The sequence below is a fragment of the Solanum verrucosum genome, unplaced genomic scaffold (genome assembly GCF_900185275.1).
Source record: "Solanum verrucosum unplaced genomic scaffold, falcon-dt-bn FXZP01000038.1, whole genome shotgun sequence".
Taxonomy (NCBI): domain Eukaryota; kingdom Viridiplantae; phylum Streptophyta; class Magnoliopsida; order Solanales; family Solanaceae; genus Solanum; species Solanum verrucosum.
In genome coordinates this window covers 4101334-4116558 of record NW_026020564.1, presented here as the reverse complement: position 1 = coordinate 4116558, position 15225 = coordinate 4101334, and the positions used below count along the sequence as shown (strand labels likewise).

General features: G+C 33.7%; 1 protein-coding gene across 1 annotated transcript; it reads right to left on the bottom strand.

Annotated features, from left to right (window-relative positions):
* Positions 1 to 14689: 14689 nt before the first annotated feature.
* LOC125810334 (uncharacterized mitochondrial protein AtMg00820-like) lies at positions 14690 to 15004 on the bottom strand. The gene has a single exon (XM_049489841.1). It carries the CDS (start codon positions 15002 to 15004, stop codon positions 14690 to 14692), a length of 315 nt encoding a protein of 104 aa, XP_049345798.1.
* Between the last annotated feature and the right edge of the window lie 221 nt (positions 15005 to 15225).

Below are 15225 nucleotides of genomic sequence, written 5' to 3'. Positions count from 1 at the left end.
ATTTGAACCATATATTGTATATAACGAATTTATTATAAGAATAGATAATACACAAGTAAAATGGTGGCTAACAAGAAAAATACAAGATTCGGTAACAACAAAAGAAATAAGGAGACTGGTATTGAATATATTAAATTTTACATTTACAATTGAAGTAATAAAAACTGATAAGAATGTTATTGCAGATTACCTATCACGACAAAGTTACTCAGACTGAGACTGAGGAAGAAGATACTCAAAGCTATTACTACACTTTGTACAAAAGTGGATAGTATGGACAACGAGATACAAAAGCTAAAGACTAATGAAGATAATCTGAAATCTAAAGCTAGTCAGCAGCATGACTATAAAAATGTGGAGTTACGTCGATCAGAAGACGGAAAAAACCCAGAGCTAAAAGGAGACGATGGGAAACTCTTTAAAACCCATAATGTTTGTTTAAATACAGTTGCAGGTACAAGCAAACAAGTTAGCGATAAACAACATAAAAATGCGAACTTAAACCAGCTATTCGAAAAACCATTTACCCAAAGGACACCTAGACATATGTCCATAGAACCACAAACATCTACATACGCAGATAGTTTGCAAAACCAAAATGAGAAAAAGACATATAACTACATCACACGAACCTATATCGAAAATATACACAAAATCCAAACTTATTTAAACCTTAACCCCAGATCAACTACAAAAGAACCAAACCAGGATTATTTGACACAAAAGTTACAAGGATATAACAAGTTAATTACACAGCCAAAAATTAACGCTAATTTAGTAAGAACATGTTACAACTACAGACTGTTAAATACCGTATACATATACGATGGAGAAGAAGTTAGTGGAATACCAGAACTATACAAGATATTCGTCACATACAAAAGAGTTACAAAAGGAAATTTATTTTATATAAAATTCTATACAGCACCAGCGGAGATATTATACGAGGAAATAAAACCTCCAATATAGGTTATCAAAATAGGACTAACTAAAGATATGATTATACCCGAGGACATCGGACAACAAGAAGAGATATGCAAAATAGAGATACCAAGTTTTTATGCCAACAAAAGAATAATTGGTATATCAACTATCATACAGGAGCTAGCAAATAATTATTTAAACGGAAACGCTATATGGAGCTACTATGCAAGAGATCAGCTAATGATTTATTCCAATTCAAGGGAGCTAAGGAAAGCAGATATGGATGAAATCCAGAGATGGATTTTGTCATTACTTAAGCCAGAAGAACGACCTATGACGAGAGCACTAAAAACAGGATTTATTTCAGCAGAGTTATTAACCATATATTGCAAGCTAATTGGTCACAAATATCCTGACCACATATGTTTAAAATGCAACGGAAAAGATAACATAATTCCAGATGTCGATTTAGAGTAATAGAAGATGATGAAGATAAGAAGCAGACAGACAAGATAAGATATAGACAAGATAAAAAGAAGATAAGATACAAGATGACAGACAAAATAAACGTGAATAGATAGATAGATGTAATGTAAAGCACTTTGCAAGGTGTAAAGTAGGAATAGTATTTTGCAAGGTGTAAAGTAGGAATAGTAAAAATAGTAGGTGGACATTAAAGTAAATAGTAAAAGTCATAAAAATAGGTATGGTATGTCTATGTCATAAGGTAGATATATATTAGTCATAAAGTAGTATTGTACGTGCACATTATTGTGCACTACTGTAGAGATAAGATAGGAATTGTAAAGTAGTAGTCGTCTCCTTTCTATATAAAGGGACGCATATGTAACATAGAGGGGGGCACCGCCTAAACGTAATAAAAACTTTCATAAAAACCCACTCTCTCAAGATACTAAATACTTAAAAGTTAATGGATAAATCTGAAATCCAATCAGATATTTCAGATAGCATGGCTAAGCAAGAGGCAAAAGTATATTGTTCAAAAAATATGCGGAACTAATTTCATATATTCCTGAATATCATATATATGATTGAATAAATTTATGTTAGTTATTATGTATTAGAATTATTTGAATCATGATTTCTAGTTTATTAGCATACTGAAAACAGGAAGAAAACTTCTATACTATGTCATCCTAATGTTGAAACCGGTAGGCGAGGAAAGCCGTTTAGGGGAGTAAACAAAGTTGAGGTACTGATAAGAAGGAAGTATCCGCTAAAGTATGTTGCTAGTAGTGACAGGGAAACATGATAAATATAATCTAGTTCATAATGATCTAATATGAATTTAATCAATTATGAATATGATAGGAAAGAATAATTTGAAATAAAAAACCTGCATAATAAAGAACATGACTACATACATGCATGATGAAATGATAAAAAAACTACGAAACTTTAATCTTATATGTACTTAAAAATATAGAAATAATTGAATTAAGAAGAATAATATGGGGAAAAAAAATTTAATGATTACGAACCAGAAGATATATTAAATCAAGAATGGTATGAAGTAGACCTACATGATTTAGACCTCGAAAGAATAGAATGGTATGATTTAGAAATAAATTCAGATTAAAATGAACTACGAATATTTACAATATTGAATAAAATCTATGGATGATATAAAACTATTAGAACAATTAATCAAGGAAAATTTATTTATGTACCAAAGAACCCAAGATATGTTATATCTAGAATATATCATAAATAATATTAGGGAAATATTCATATTAAAATAATTATCGGAAGAATATTACAATAAATATTATTACATTTTACCATGAATTCCGCACCGAAAAATGGTACACTACCACCTACCACACTACCACTTCCATGAATTTCTTAACTACCACACTACCACTTCTGAAAAATGGTATGGTTTTGGTCAAAGATGAACCTAACCACAACAAATATATTGGATAGGGCATGATTGTTTTATTAGTCCCCCAAGCATGGGTTGCTGGAAGTAACACAACACAAAATTTTTGAATGGTTAACTTAGGTTTCTTAAGGTATCTTTAGGTGCTAAATTTTAATTATTATACTAATGGGTACCAAGGTGTTAACTTTTTTATTTGTATAATATTTCATATTAATTTTAAATACATAAATATGTCTAAATCATCAATATTGTAGTTGTAACACCCCGATAATTTATAAGTTAAAACTCAAACAATTCTTCATTTACATGTAAGGTCGTATCAGGTGATTCTTAAATTGATCATATGTGTAAAAGTCAATTCTTTAGTGCGAGAATAAATTTGGAGATGAATTAAGGCCACATAATCCCCTAGCACAAAGTTGAGTTGAAAGCTTTCTTAGCGATTAAGTTTTGATGTAAGATTTTACTTTGATCAACTTCGAACGACCACATCTCTTATAATATAAAGAGTTACGTGGCCCATAACCTATCAAATTAAAGGTATTTGAATCTTCTTTCCAACGTCACAAAATTTGCTTCAATCTGAGTTTCAAGTAACACGTTATGACCATTTTAGTAACCTGATACAGTGCAGTGATGAATTAGCAGACGGGAAAACAATAAAAGGGTCATTTTTGTCTTTTTACCTCTAAGAAAACTCTTAACAAATTTCTTGACTAATTAAAGGTCCAAACCAATTAGATTTTCATCTCTTAATCCCTCATTCTCTTCTCTCTCAAATCCTAAGGCAAAACCTAAGGAAAAATCAAAGTAGAAGACTTCATTCAAGATTCTTTCAATCTTTTTGAAGATTTTTCTTCAAGGTAATTCCTTCTCCAAGAATTTCATTCTTTCCCACTCAAATTCCTTCATACAATTATGAATCATTAATGATAATCCTAATTCTTCGCCATAGAGTTTCAAGAAACTAATTCAAGAATCTCAAGAAAAGTTTTCTTGATTGTTCTCCTTCAAGTTGGGGTTACAAGGCTTCTAATCAAGTTCGTATTTAAGATTCTTCAATGAATTTGTTCTTCCAAGTATGTAAGTCTATCATAGTGTTGGACTAGTTCGTCGTCACACCATACATCTACTTTTAAATCAGTATAAGAGTAATGTTGACACCCAACTTTGACGCTCCCCGATAGGAATTAATCCACGAGTTTCTTAATTTCCAAACGACTTAGAATAATTAGTTTTATAAAATTCGAATACTTTTCAAAGTCATTTTAAGTGATCTTAGGCGATTTTCATAATTTATAAATAATAAATATACATATAATTATATATGTAATTAGTATATCTTATGAATATTCGAAAATTATCTCAAAAAAGAATTTAGTTTTACTTAAATACTTTATTAAATTAATTTGTCTAAATTAGTAGTTTATATTTTGAATCTTTAGTTTACAATTGAGTTAATTATTATATTTTATTGAGATTAAGAAGCTCGTTAATTAATTCGTCTTATTTAATTACTAGTTGAATTAACTAAAAGAATTCAATTTGGCTAGATAATTCATCTACCTAACCCTTTATTGCATTTCTAGCCGTTTATTCCCCCACTTTAACTCAAATTTGAGACCAATTTTGGCCCAATTTCCAATCTTCCCATTCCAACCCATCCTTAGCCCAAAAGCTGGCCCAATTCTATACCAAAGAAACCCATTTCAACAATACACATACAGCAACAACGTCACCCCTATACCATTTGTTCTTCTTCTCCAGAAGCTCAACGAAGAGCCATTCCAGACGCGACAAAACCAAAATCTAGCGATTCCAACGTCTTGCAGCCTGCCAGCAACGCGTCTCAGTCCTTGTAGCCACGAGATGAAGGCACGTCGATGCTCAAGGACAAAGGAGTCGGTCTTAGCCGTTTATCCCCTCTTTCCTCTTTCGGAATGGGGCGAATTCCTCAGAAAAAGTGGTCTCTCCAAAATTGTGAAAGACTTTTGAATTTGAAATTTGAATAAGGTCATTTTTTATTCGATTTCGTCCTCCCCCCCCCCCTTTTTTTTTTCTCAACCTAATTTCCCTTATATATAATTGTATCTATTCACTGTTGAAGGGGGGAGAAATTTTTTTTGGAAAAGTTTACTAAGGCATAAGGAATCACACAGCAAAAAAAATAATAATAATTATAGGATACATACTAAATACATTCAAAGGAGAGAAAGAAGAGTTGGTTTTCCATCCGAATCTCATCGTTCTTTAAGATTAATTCGAGTTCGAGTCATTGCCTAAGCTTTTCGATTGCTGTCCATCTTGGTGGTGGTGGAAGTTTGGAACCTTCAGCTCGTTTGGTCTCCGTTTCGCTATCCCGGAAGAGGTGAAAATCTCACCTTTATTCTCTTGTTGTGTCTCTTCCGAAGCGATATAATGCTTACTTGAATACGCTTTCTCTGTTTTGTAGCCTTCTTAAATCCTTGGTGGTTGTTCTCGTCTTAAGCTCGGCTTATTTATTCGCTTTGTTCTGTTTCCGTCGGTTGGGATAATTTTCTGGTCTTGGTATATGTGCTGAAAGTGTCAATGAAATTATTTTACTGCTTCTTTAAGTATTTTCAAGCATAAACTAGAAGTTTATGCTAATATAAATAGGTGTAGATTTATTTCCTCGACTGTTTTATGTTTCAAATGATCGCCTTTCGTTATGAGATCCTTATATTGTTTCTTCTATATTTCTTATTCAATCAATGGTATTATGTCCGGTTTGCTGGAACGTTATCTTGAAAAAATGCTAAAACATGTTTATTCCTCTCTTCCCCTTTAATAAGTTACTACAAGTTCCCTCTTTTCCTGTCTGAGAGTCATGTGAATTCCTATCTTATCCTGTTAATATTATTCTGATAAGTTATCTATATTAAGGCATTTAGGTTCATTTTAGTGTCCATAGGTTGTCTGCTACTTTGCTTGACTATGTAAACTCATGGGTGTTTTTTATTTATTTATTTATTTATTTTTGGAATTTATTGTTGGTTTCAAAGCAAAGATTAGTAGTTTATTTATGTTACAATGACCCCTTTTCTTGAGAATTAACTTTCCCTTGCCTTCATTTTGTTCCAATTTGAGTCACATGATATTACTTCTAATTGAGAGGAAAACTTTGGCCCATTTGCTTTTCGGTTAGTTTTAGTTGGCATAATTTGTGGTTATCTTCTAATGTCCTTTGACTCACTGTTGAGTTCGGCATGTGTGTGTTTAAGGTGAAGTCATGATTAATTAATCAAAGTTTAATTATCCTATCTAATAACATTAGATAATATCTTAAGGTTCATTGAGGGGGGCTTTGTGTGTATTAGTTGGAATTTATTGTTATTAATTTTTTTTATGTTGCTTTTTTTTTTACTTTTCCTCCATATGGATTTAGAGTTGTTTGCCTTTTCCATGCTTAAGTCCAAAATTGTATACAATTTCAGTTCAGTTGGTTTCAAATTATCGAATCGTTACTCACTTTTTTTTGTGTGTTATGCTTGCATGAAAAATTGTGCCCCAAGTCCTCATGGACTTTTTCACCTTTCCTTGCACCTTCTAATCGGGCCATGGAGGCCTAACCCCATCTTTATCGAGTCGGCCCCATTTTCGAGCAAAAGAAACTGATGAAAGGGTGTTGGGAGAGCCATACAAGGCTGGAATTTGAAGTTTCAAGCTTTGAAAAGGTCCAAAACGGACTGTAAACATGCTGATATACAGCAATATACCTTGATATACGCTTCAAAATATCGAATTATAGGTGGAAAACGAATTACAAGTACTTGGAGGCTGAAATATATTGTATACGGATGGTATGCATGCCAATATACACGATAATGAGTCGAAGTGCGACCCATATACAACAATATACCTTTGTTGTATACACAGGTGTTTGGGAGCGAAAATGGGCTGAAGGAGGCCCAAAAACGCAGCAATAGGCCCAAATTTGACATGCTCTTCCTTTCCCTCCTTTATTATTTTATTATATTTGACTAACGTTTTGATTATCTTATGATTTAACTTAATTAAATTCCTCAAGAATGGTCATTTCATTTTAGTTTCGAATTAAAGTATATATATTTTATTACTTAGTTTTTATTTTAATATTAGTCTTGTTGACATTTTATGAACCATTCCCCTTTAGAAAATTTCCCTTTAGTTCATCCCCCCTTAAGATAATAATAATAAAAATAATAATAAATAAAAAAATAAAAAAAATAGTCATAAATGAGTTCTTTTACTTATTTAAAATCTCAAAAAATTAGTTAAAATAAATGAGTTCTTTTACTTATTTATAATTTCGAAAAAAATAATTATTATTAGTTAAAATAAATGAGTCCTTCTTACCTAGTTAAAATTCCAAAAAGTTGGTTTAAATAGATGAGTTTTTTTTTACTTGGTTAGAATCTCAATAAAATTAGTTAAAATAATTTGAGTTCTTTTATTTAGTTAAAATTTTAAAATTAGTCAAAGTCGTTAGGAGTTCTTTTACTTAGTTGAAATTTCAAAGTTAGTCAAAAATCACTTTTAATCAAATCGCTGGTCAACCGCAAGTTAGCGGGCATTCCGAGGGCCTAACACCTTCTCGGAATGTACATTTGAACTCGAACCCTTTTTCAATCGATTTTATCTGTTTAAGTCTTTTGAAAAATCTTGTATTTTTTCTTGATTTTTTACTAAAAATTAAGTGGCAACTCTGTCCTTTTGGAAACCCGATTTCTCTTAAACCATAAGTTTAATCGGTTTTTCGAAAACTCAGTCATTTTCCTTTTATATAATACCTTTTAAATAAAACAAGTAAATATAGGGTTCAAACCTTAGATTCGAGTATTCTTGAGATGAGTTGATTTTGAGTGCTTGAGTTCCTGATTCTTTTTAAAATTATATTCCTAATTATTGAATTTCTATATGTTATGCATTGATATTCTTAAGTTGATTCGTTCATGTCTATATTTCAGTGTGAACACTATGCATTGAGTATTCTTGAGATGAGTAATATTGTTGAGTTCTGAGTATTGAGTTTTCAATAATGTTATTGAGATTCTTGAGTTGATTCGTTCATGTCTATATTTCATCATGAACCCTATTTTGAGTTATAAATCTTGAGAATCTTTTAAAGCCAACATTTGTGTTTTAAACTGAGTTTTCGAGCAAGTTAAGAGGAGTTTGAGAAAGAGTATAAGGAAACTAAGTCTTTCCCAAATGTTTCATTTTTACATGAAGAAAGAGAATATTATTTTGAGAAAAGAGAAACTTTGATTTCTAAATGAGTTTATGTGTTAATAGATATTTCAAGGCAGTTACCTCTATTAAGAGGATATAGTTTGAGCAATTATCTCAAACTAGAGAAATAATATGTTTTATACATTTGAGCATTGATGTACCGTGAGTTTACAGTATTTTTGATGCATTAAACTTGGAGTTTTCATGAGTCTTAGGCTTTTTTTTATTAGGTATAATGATTTTTTATCTAATTTTGCATGAAATAGGTTTTGGCAACATATGGGCCCACCTACAAGCCGTTGTTCCTTCGACGAGCCGTAGGTGGAAGGCGTGGATGAAGGTTCTAAGAAAATGGACTAAGCATGGAACCACAGAAGCTACTGATGAGTCGTGAGTCGGGAATTTTATTAAATTGATATTGTTAAAAGGATATTGATGATTTTTAAGTTTCTTCATTCAATTACATCTATTTAGCTTATTTTGAAAAAAAATATATTTCTATCTCAAATTCAAGTTTAATATAATTCATCATTTTAAGGAGTTTATTTAAGTTAGTTCATGAAAAAAGAGTTACTTTAAAATAAAAATGTGTCTAATAAATTCAAACAAAGACAAATTAGAAAGAAAAATGGCATAAAAGAGAAAGATAATGAAAAAGGAGAAGAAGTGTGCGCGCGTGGGACTCCAACCCATGACATAGGGCCAATTCTTGAACTCTTTTATCCATTGAGTTAAACTTCTTTCTTGTTTTAGGTGGTTCATTTTAATATATATATATATATATATATATATATAATTGGAATTTAACCGTATATATAGTGTGATTTTTCGAAGGGAGTTTGAGTGAACCCCAACCCTTGGTTGCATCTAGATCCACCCTTGCTACCAGGTTTGCCGTTCCATTGTCATACTTGGAACTAAAGCCCCTCGGTACTCCTCTTTCTATGAATTTCTCTACAAATAATAAAACTAGACCAAACATGAATAAAGTTAGGGTGGAGGTTAATCTTACTAAGCCAAAACTAAATTTGATTTGGGTTTAATCTTAAACACGAATCTAATATAATCCGTTGAAAGGTTTTACTCAAAAATTTGAATACGAGAACGTTTCTAAGTTTTGTCGACATTGTAAAATGTAAGCTGGTAGGACACTATTAACCAATGTTGACATGTTGATACTCCGTTCAATTCTACAGGAAACAAAAGCAAACAGGTAGAGCAAAAATGTTGGGCAGATTATGGCACTATCTTCCATAATTGTTAATATATATAGGATATCATAAAATAAGATATTACTGAATATGTCATCAAATTCTTTTAGGAAAAAAAACCTCACAATTTTTTTTTCACATACTTGTTTAGTATTTATTCCTAAGACTAGCTCACCCGATTGTTTTGCTCAATATAGACCTATTAGCTTGTCTAATTTCACCAACAAGACCATTTCTAAAATCTTTGCTTTTAGATTTAACTCGTTGTTACCTAGACTTATCTCTGAGAATCAGTCAGGCTTTGTCAAGGATAGGTAGATGTTCAGTTAGCTCAAGAAATTGTTCACTCTATATCTCAACCTAATAAAGGTTGTAATATAGTAATGAAGTTGGACATGGCTAAAGCTTATGATAGAATGTCTTGATTCTTTGTTATTTCAGTCCTAGAGAAATTTGGATTCTTTGATCAATTGACTAACTTAATTATGAATCTTATACTCCCTCCGTCCCATTTTATGTGAAGTAGTTTAAGAAAGAAAGGAAGACTTTTAAAACTTGTGATCCAAAATGAATGATAGAAATTTGTGTGTTGAAATTATGACTTCCTTAATTCGGTAAAGGAACGCGTACTTACTACTTGTTCTTTACTGTTTGCTAGTTGAAGTAAACAATTTTGTAGAATAACAATTAGTTCACAACTTTTTATTATTTATCTCAACTCCAAACACCACAATGATTACACGCCTATGTAATATAAGGAATTATAAACTCTAATTCCTAACTACCCAAGACCAAAACCCCCAGGTTCAAGTCTTCTACCGTCTTCCAAATTTCTCAAACTTGTTAGACGTATCCTACACACACAACTCGATTGTAATGAAAAAACTCTTAACTACAATCGTACAACTTTTTTCCACAAACTCGCAGCACTCCCAAGCAAATTACAAAACTCTCTCAAACTCTCTTTGACATCGTTTTGATTGACTCTCTATGTAAGTGCGCAAACTTCCTTGAAGAAGTTATTGCCCTATTTATAGATTTGGACTTGAATCCAAAACCTATTTCAACTTGGACTCCTACTTGTGCTCTGCTTCCTCTTCCGCTTGGAACTTAGAAGTTCACGCATAGTATTCCTTCTTCGTGTAGAACTCCTTCTTTATTGCACAAACCTACTCGATTTCCAAATCCTTCTCCCAGTCTGATTAGATGAACTTGAAACATGTAAACACAACCTGTTATATGCAACTTTGTCATTCTTCAACATACTTAACTTATTTCCACTTAACAAATTCCCCCTTTTTGACGATGGCAAATTATTCAAGCTTTGTATTGAATCTGTATTGCATTGAACTTTTGGATACTAGTAGGTATCACAGCAAATCGAAACATGTATGCGTAACATGTGTATGCAAGCAAGCTTCCCCCTTTTGACATCAGACAAAAAACTGAGAAGGACCTATACACACCATAGTAAGCAAAAACAACATAATAAACCATAACAAACAAAACCACCAACTTAGTCATTAGTTACACAACAAAATTAAGCAACAAAAAACCATTATCTGCAAAATTCAGAATTGCAAACTATCGTCTTTAAAAAGAACCCAAAACACATAACAAGGCATATGTAAGCTGGAGTGTTGATTTAAACAGAGGGTGGCACACAAGAGGATGAGGACGGAGAACCCTTGGCTAACAGATCAACAATATACTTCAGATGGGCAGAGTTAGAGGTTCTTTCAGTCTCCAGTGTTGCTTGAGTCGTAGCAAGCTCTTCCTTGAGTCTAGAGTTTTCTTCGACCAGTCCAGCATTCTCAAGCCCGTAGCTAATATGCAACTGATCCATAGCAGCTGAGTGAGAGACCTTAAGAGCAGCAATTTCCTCACCCTTTGCAGTCAATAATGCTCTCAGCTGTTGCATAGGTGCATTTGCCCTTCTAGAGGTAGTAGGTATAACAACATGATCCACTTCCCCCAAAACATCTTTTGTACTTTACACTTGCCACTCTTTAACCGGAACCTGAAAGAACTCAAAAACCTCTCCCAACCAGAACCCATACCCAAGCCCATGGTCGTTGTCATCATGCACAGAGATCCTATAAATATGACTAAGAATTAACTGTGGCAGATTAATTTGAACCTGAGATATCAGCAATTCCATGAGCGTGAGATCCAAATAGTTAGCCTTCGTACGCTTATGCTTCCTAGGGAGAATGATCTTATGTACTACATCAAAAAGCAACTTATGTAAAGGACACATGGCTCTTTTATCCACTCTAGTGTAATCCTCAAGCATAGGATCATTCGCAAATCGACGCGATATTTCTAGGGCTGATAGGAGACCCTCCAAGGGAGGCTAAGTACGTTTGACATAGTGACACCATCCTACATTAGGCACACCCAGTATTGTTGACAGAACCTCAGCTGTTAATGTGAAATATATACCTCCAACTATGCTAGAAATTGAAGAATCAGACCCAACCACATTACTATAAAATTCCCTAGTTTCTTTCCTACCCATCTTACGCCGTCGATTACCCTGAAGAAACAGAGCACTCCAACCCTGTGCTTGTAACAGGACAAGCAATTCACCCATTTCATTTCTCCCAAAACCTGCAATAACTCGACCCCTAATCACACTTCTTTTCTTAAATGACTTTATCCTAGCCTTACAATTTTCAGCGATAACTTCAATATCATCATCAAAATCTTCATTTGAACCAGATTTCTTAACAGACTTAGATACAATGCCCTGTTCTTTAGACACATTTCTCTTCCATTTACTACCCTTCTTGGTTTCAACTACGTTATCATCAATCTCTATAAGATTCGAAGGAGGAACACACTTACTTTTTACCGGATGGATTCTTGGTAGATTTAGTAAGAAAAGCCATATCCCGACTACGTTGCACCGATCTAGTCACTCAAATCAGAGTCTTCACTGGTGAGTCAGAGATAGGATTTTCTTGAGACTTGGGAACAGTCATAGCAAGGGGTTGACATAACTCTGTGCGAAGTCGTGAACGAAGCTTCTTAGAAATCAAGTAGACCAATGGAATATCATCATCATCATCATACGAGATATGACCCTTTTCCTTTGCTGATTTTTGTTTGGGATAATACATATATTTGACCTTAAACTTGGCTTCAAATTTTAACTTTGACCTCCAACTTTCATAGTGCACAAACAAGCACTTTAACTATCCACCCTTTTAATAAATAAACACGCGATTTTTGGAGCCAAGAGCGTGAAATGCAATCGCTGCCACGTGTATTAGTGAGCCCACGTCCATTTTAGAACTAAAAAATAAAATAAAATAAATTAAGGGTAGAGTTGTCATTTCAGCATTTTTTTCACTGTTGTGTGCCTAAAAATTACTTCTCACTCGCGCAAAATGCGTGCACGTCACGCGTTTTGCCAGGTAAGACACGCGTGTTTATTTATTAAAAGGTTGGATAGTTAAAGTGTCTATTTGTGCACTTTGAAAGTTGGAGGTCAAAGTTAAAATTTGAAGCCAAGTTTAAGGTCCAATATATGTATTATGCCTTTTTGTTCCCCCTGACAATAAGAATCCGTATTTTCAATACCACCAGAGTCAGGCTCCATGTTCTGGTTTCTTTCTTCCCCCTGAGTTTCAGCTTCCTCCATGAGAGGATTGGCAGGATGTGTTACACCAAATGAGTCAACAAACATTACATCGGGTAGGATGAACAGACTTACTTGATTCTCGAAGGGTATGATAGCAAGGTCGTCATTTTTAGACGGTGATAGCATGATTAGGGAATGGTTTGTGACGATTTGGGAATGATTTGGGAACGAGGGTGATAATAAGAAAGAAGGTTTTTGTGGAGGATGAAGAGGTATGGAACTTAATTTGAGAATGGTTACTAGGGAGTGGAAGGGTTTTTGGAGAAGAGAAACAGGTTGATTTGATGGTGAGGTCAGATTGATTTGATTTTTGGTGTTTTTGAATCATATCTTTCTATATTCTGGGTAGTGTGCACAAGTCATAATATTTTGGTCCTTTTTAAATAAGTATAGTGAGCAAACCTGTAATCGTAAGATGATGATTTTTTGACGTCCTAATCCTTGAGTCCCTAATTACCTGAGAAAAGTGAATTCTTTTAGTTACAGTTCATTATGAATGTTAAAAGCTTTATGAATAGCATGTACTCGAGCACCATAGTTTACTACTTGAGCATAGATACTTAGGCGATCTTTATCATCCCTAATTCCAACCTGCTTCTTTCAAAGTGTTCCCTTGCTAATGTCTTGGTGATAGTGTCAGCAATTTGTTGTTCAGTGGCACAAAAATTCATGGAAATTAGCCCATTTTCTACGTTGTTTCTTAGAAAGTGATGACGAATATCGATGTGTTTTGTTCTCTTATGTTGTACAGGATTTTTTGCAATGTTGATTGCACTTGTGTTACCACAAAAGATTGGGCTCAATACTAAGACCAAAATCACTGAGATGTTGTTTAATCCATAATAGTTGAGCACAACATGAGGTTGTTGCTACATATTCAGCTTCGGCGGTGGATAATGCAACCGAATTTTGTTTCTTTGATCCCCAAGAGATTAAACATGATCCTAGAAAGTGTGCCATATCTGTGGTACTTTTTCTGTCTGCTAGATAACCAGCATAATCTGCATCATCATACCCTACTAATCCAAAGTTACTCCCTTTTGGATACCATAGTCATAAATGAGTGGTTCCTTACAAGTATCTAAGAATTATTTTAACCACTTGGAGATGAGATTCTTTGGGGTTGGTTTGGAATCGAGCACATAATCCTACACTAAACACAATATCAGGCCTGCTGTCTGTAAAATACAAAAGTGACCCGATCATACCTCGATATAGTTTTTGTTCCATAACAGAACCTATTCCTTCGAGGTCTAATTTCGTGGTTGTAGCTATTGGGGTATTTATTTGTTTAGCATCTTCCATTTTGAATCTTTTGAGCAGTTCCTTAACATACTTTTGCTAGTGAATTAATGTACCTGTAGGTGTTTGCTTTATTTGGAGCCCCAGAAAGTAGTTCAATTCTCCAATCATGCTCATCTCAAACTCGTTGCTCATAAGATTGGGAAATTCGTTAGTGAGTGCCTTGTTTGTGGCTCCAAAGATTATGTCATCAACACATACATGTACAATCAGTGAATCATTTCATTTGTTTCTGAGAAACAGTGTGTTGTCAATTTTACCTCTTGAATATCCATGACGGAGAAATTTTGACAATCTATCATATTATGCCCTTGGAGCTTGTTTTAACCCATACAGAGCCTTTCCAAGTTTGTAGATAGTCAAGATAGTCATTGTTCTCAAAGCCAGGGGGTGTTTAACAAACACTTCTTCCTTTAGTAACCCGTTGAGGAATGCACTTTTTACGTCCATCTAATACAAAGTGAATTACATGTGAGCTGCAAATGCTATGAGTAATCTGATTGCCTCCAACCTTGCCACAGGTGCGAAAGTTTCATCATAATCTATTCCTTCTTCTTGATTGTACCCTTGAACTACTAGACGAGCCTTGTTTCTGGTTATTGTACCATGTTCATCTAACTTGTTTCTAAACACCCACTTTGTACCAATTATAGTTATGTTTGATGGTTTAGGTACAAGATTCCAAACTTTATTTCTTTCGAATTGGTTCAATTCCTCTTCCATAGCTATGATCCAATCTGCATCCTCGAGGGCCTCACTGATCTTGTTTGGTTCCACCATGGATAAGAATGCATTAAATGCACAATGATTTTTCAGCCCTGATTTGGTGGTTATTCCAGAAGTAAGGTCAGTGAGTATGTTGTCCAAAGGATGTGATCCTTGGTATTTGTAATCTTTTAAGACCAAATTTGGTTGTCATGTATCTTGACCATCATTCAATTTTGTTTGTTCTCCTTCAGGTACCCTTTCTATGTTCTCATCTTGGTTGTTATGAGAGTGGG

Coding starts and splice junctions, on each gene's coding strand:
- LOC125810334 (XM_049489841.1), bottom strand. CDS start 15,004: ATGGTGGAACCAAACAAGATCAGTGAGGCCCTCGAGGATGCAGATTGG.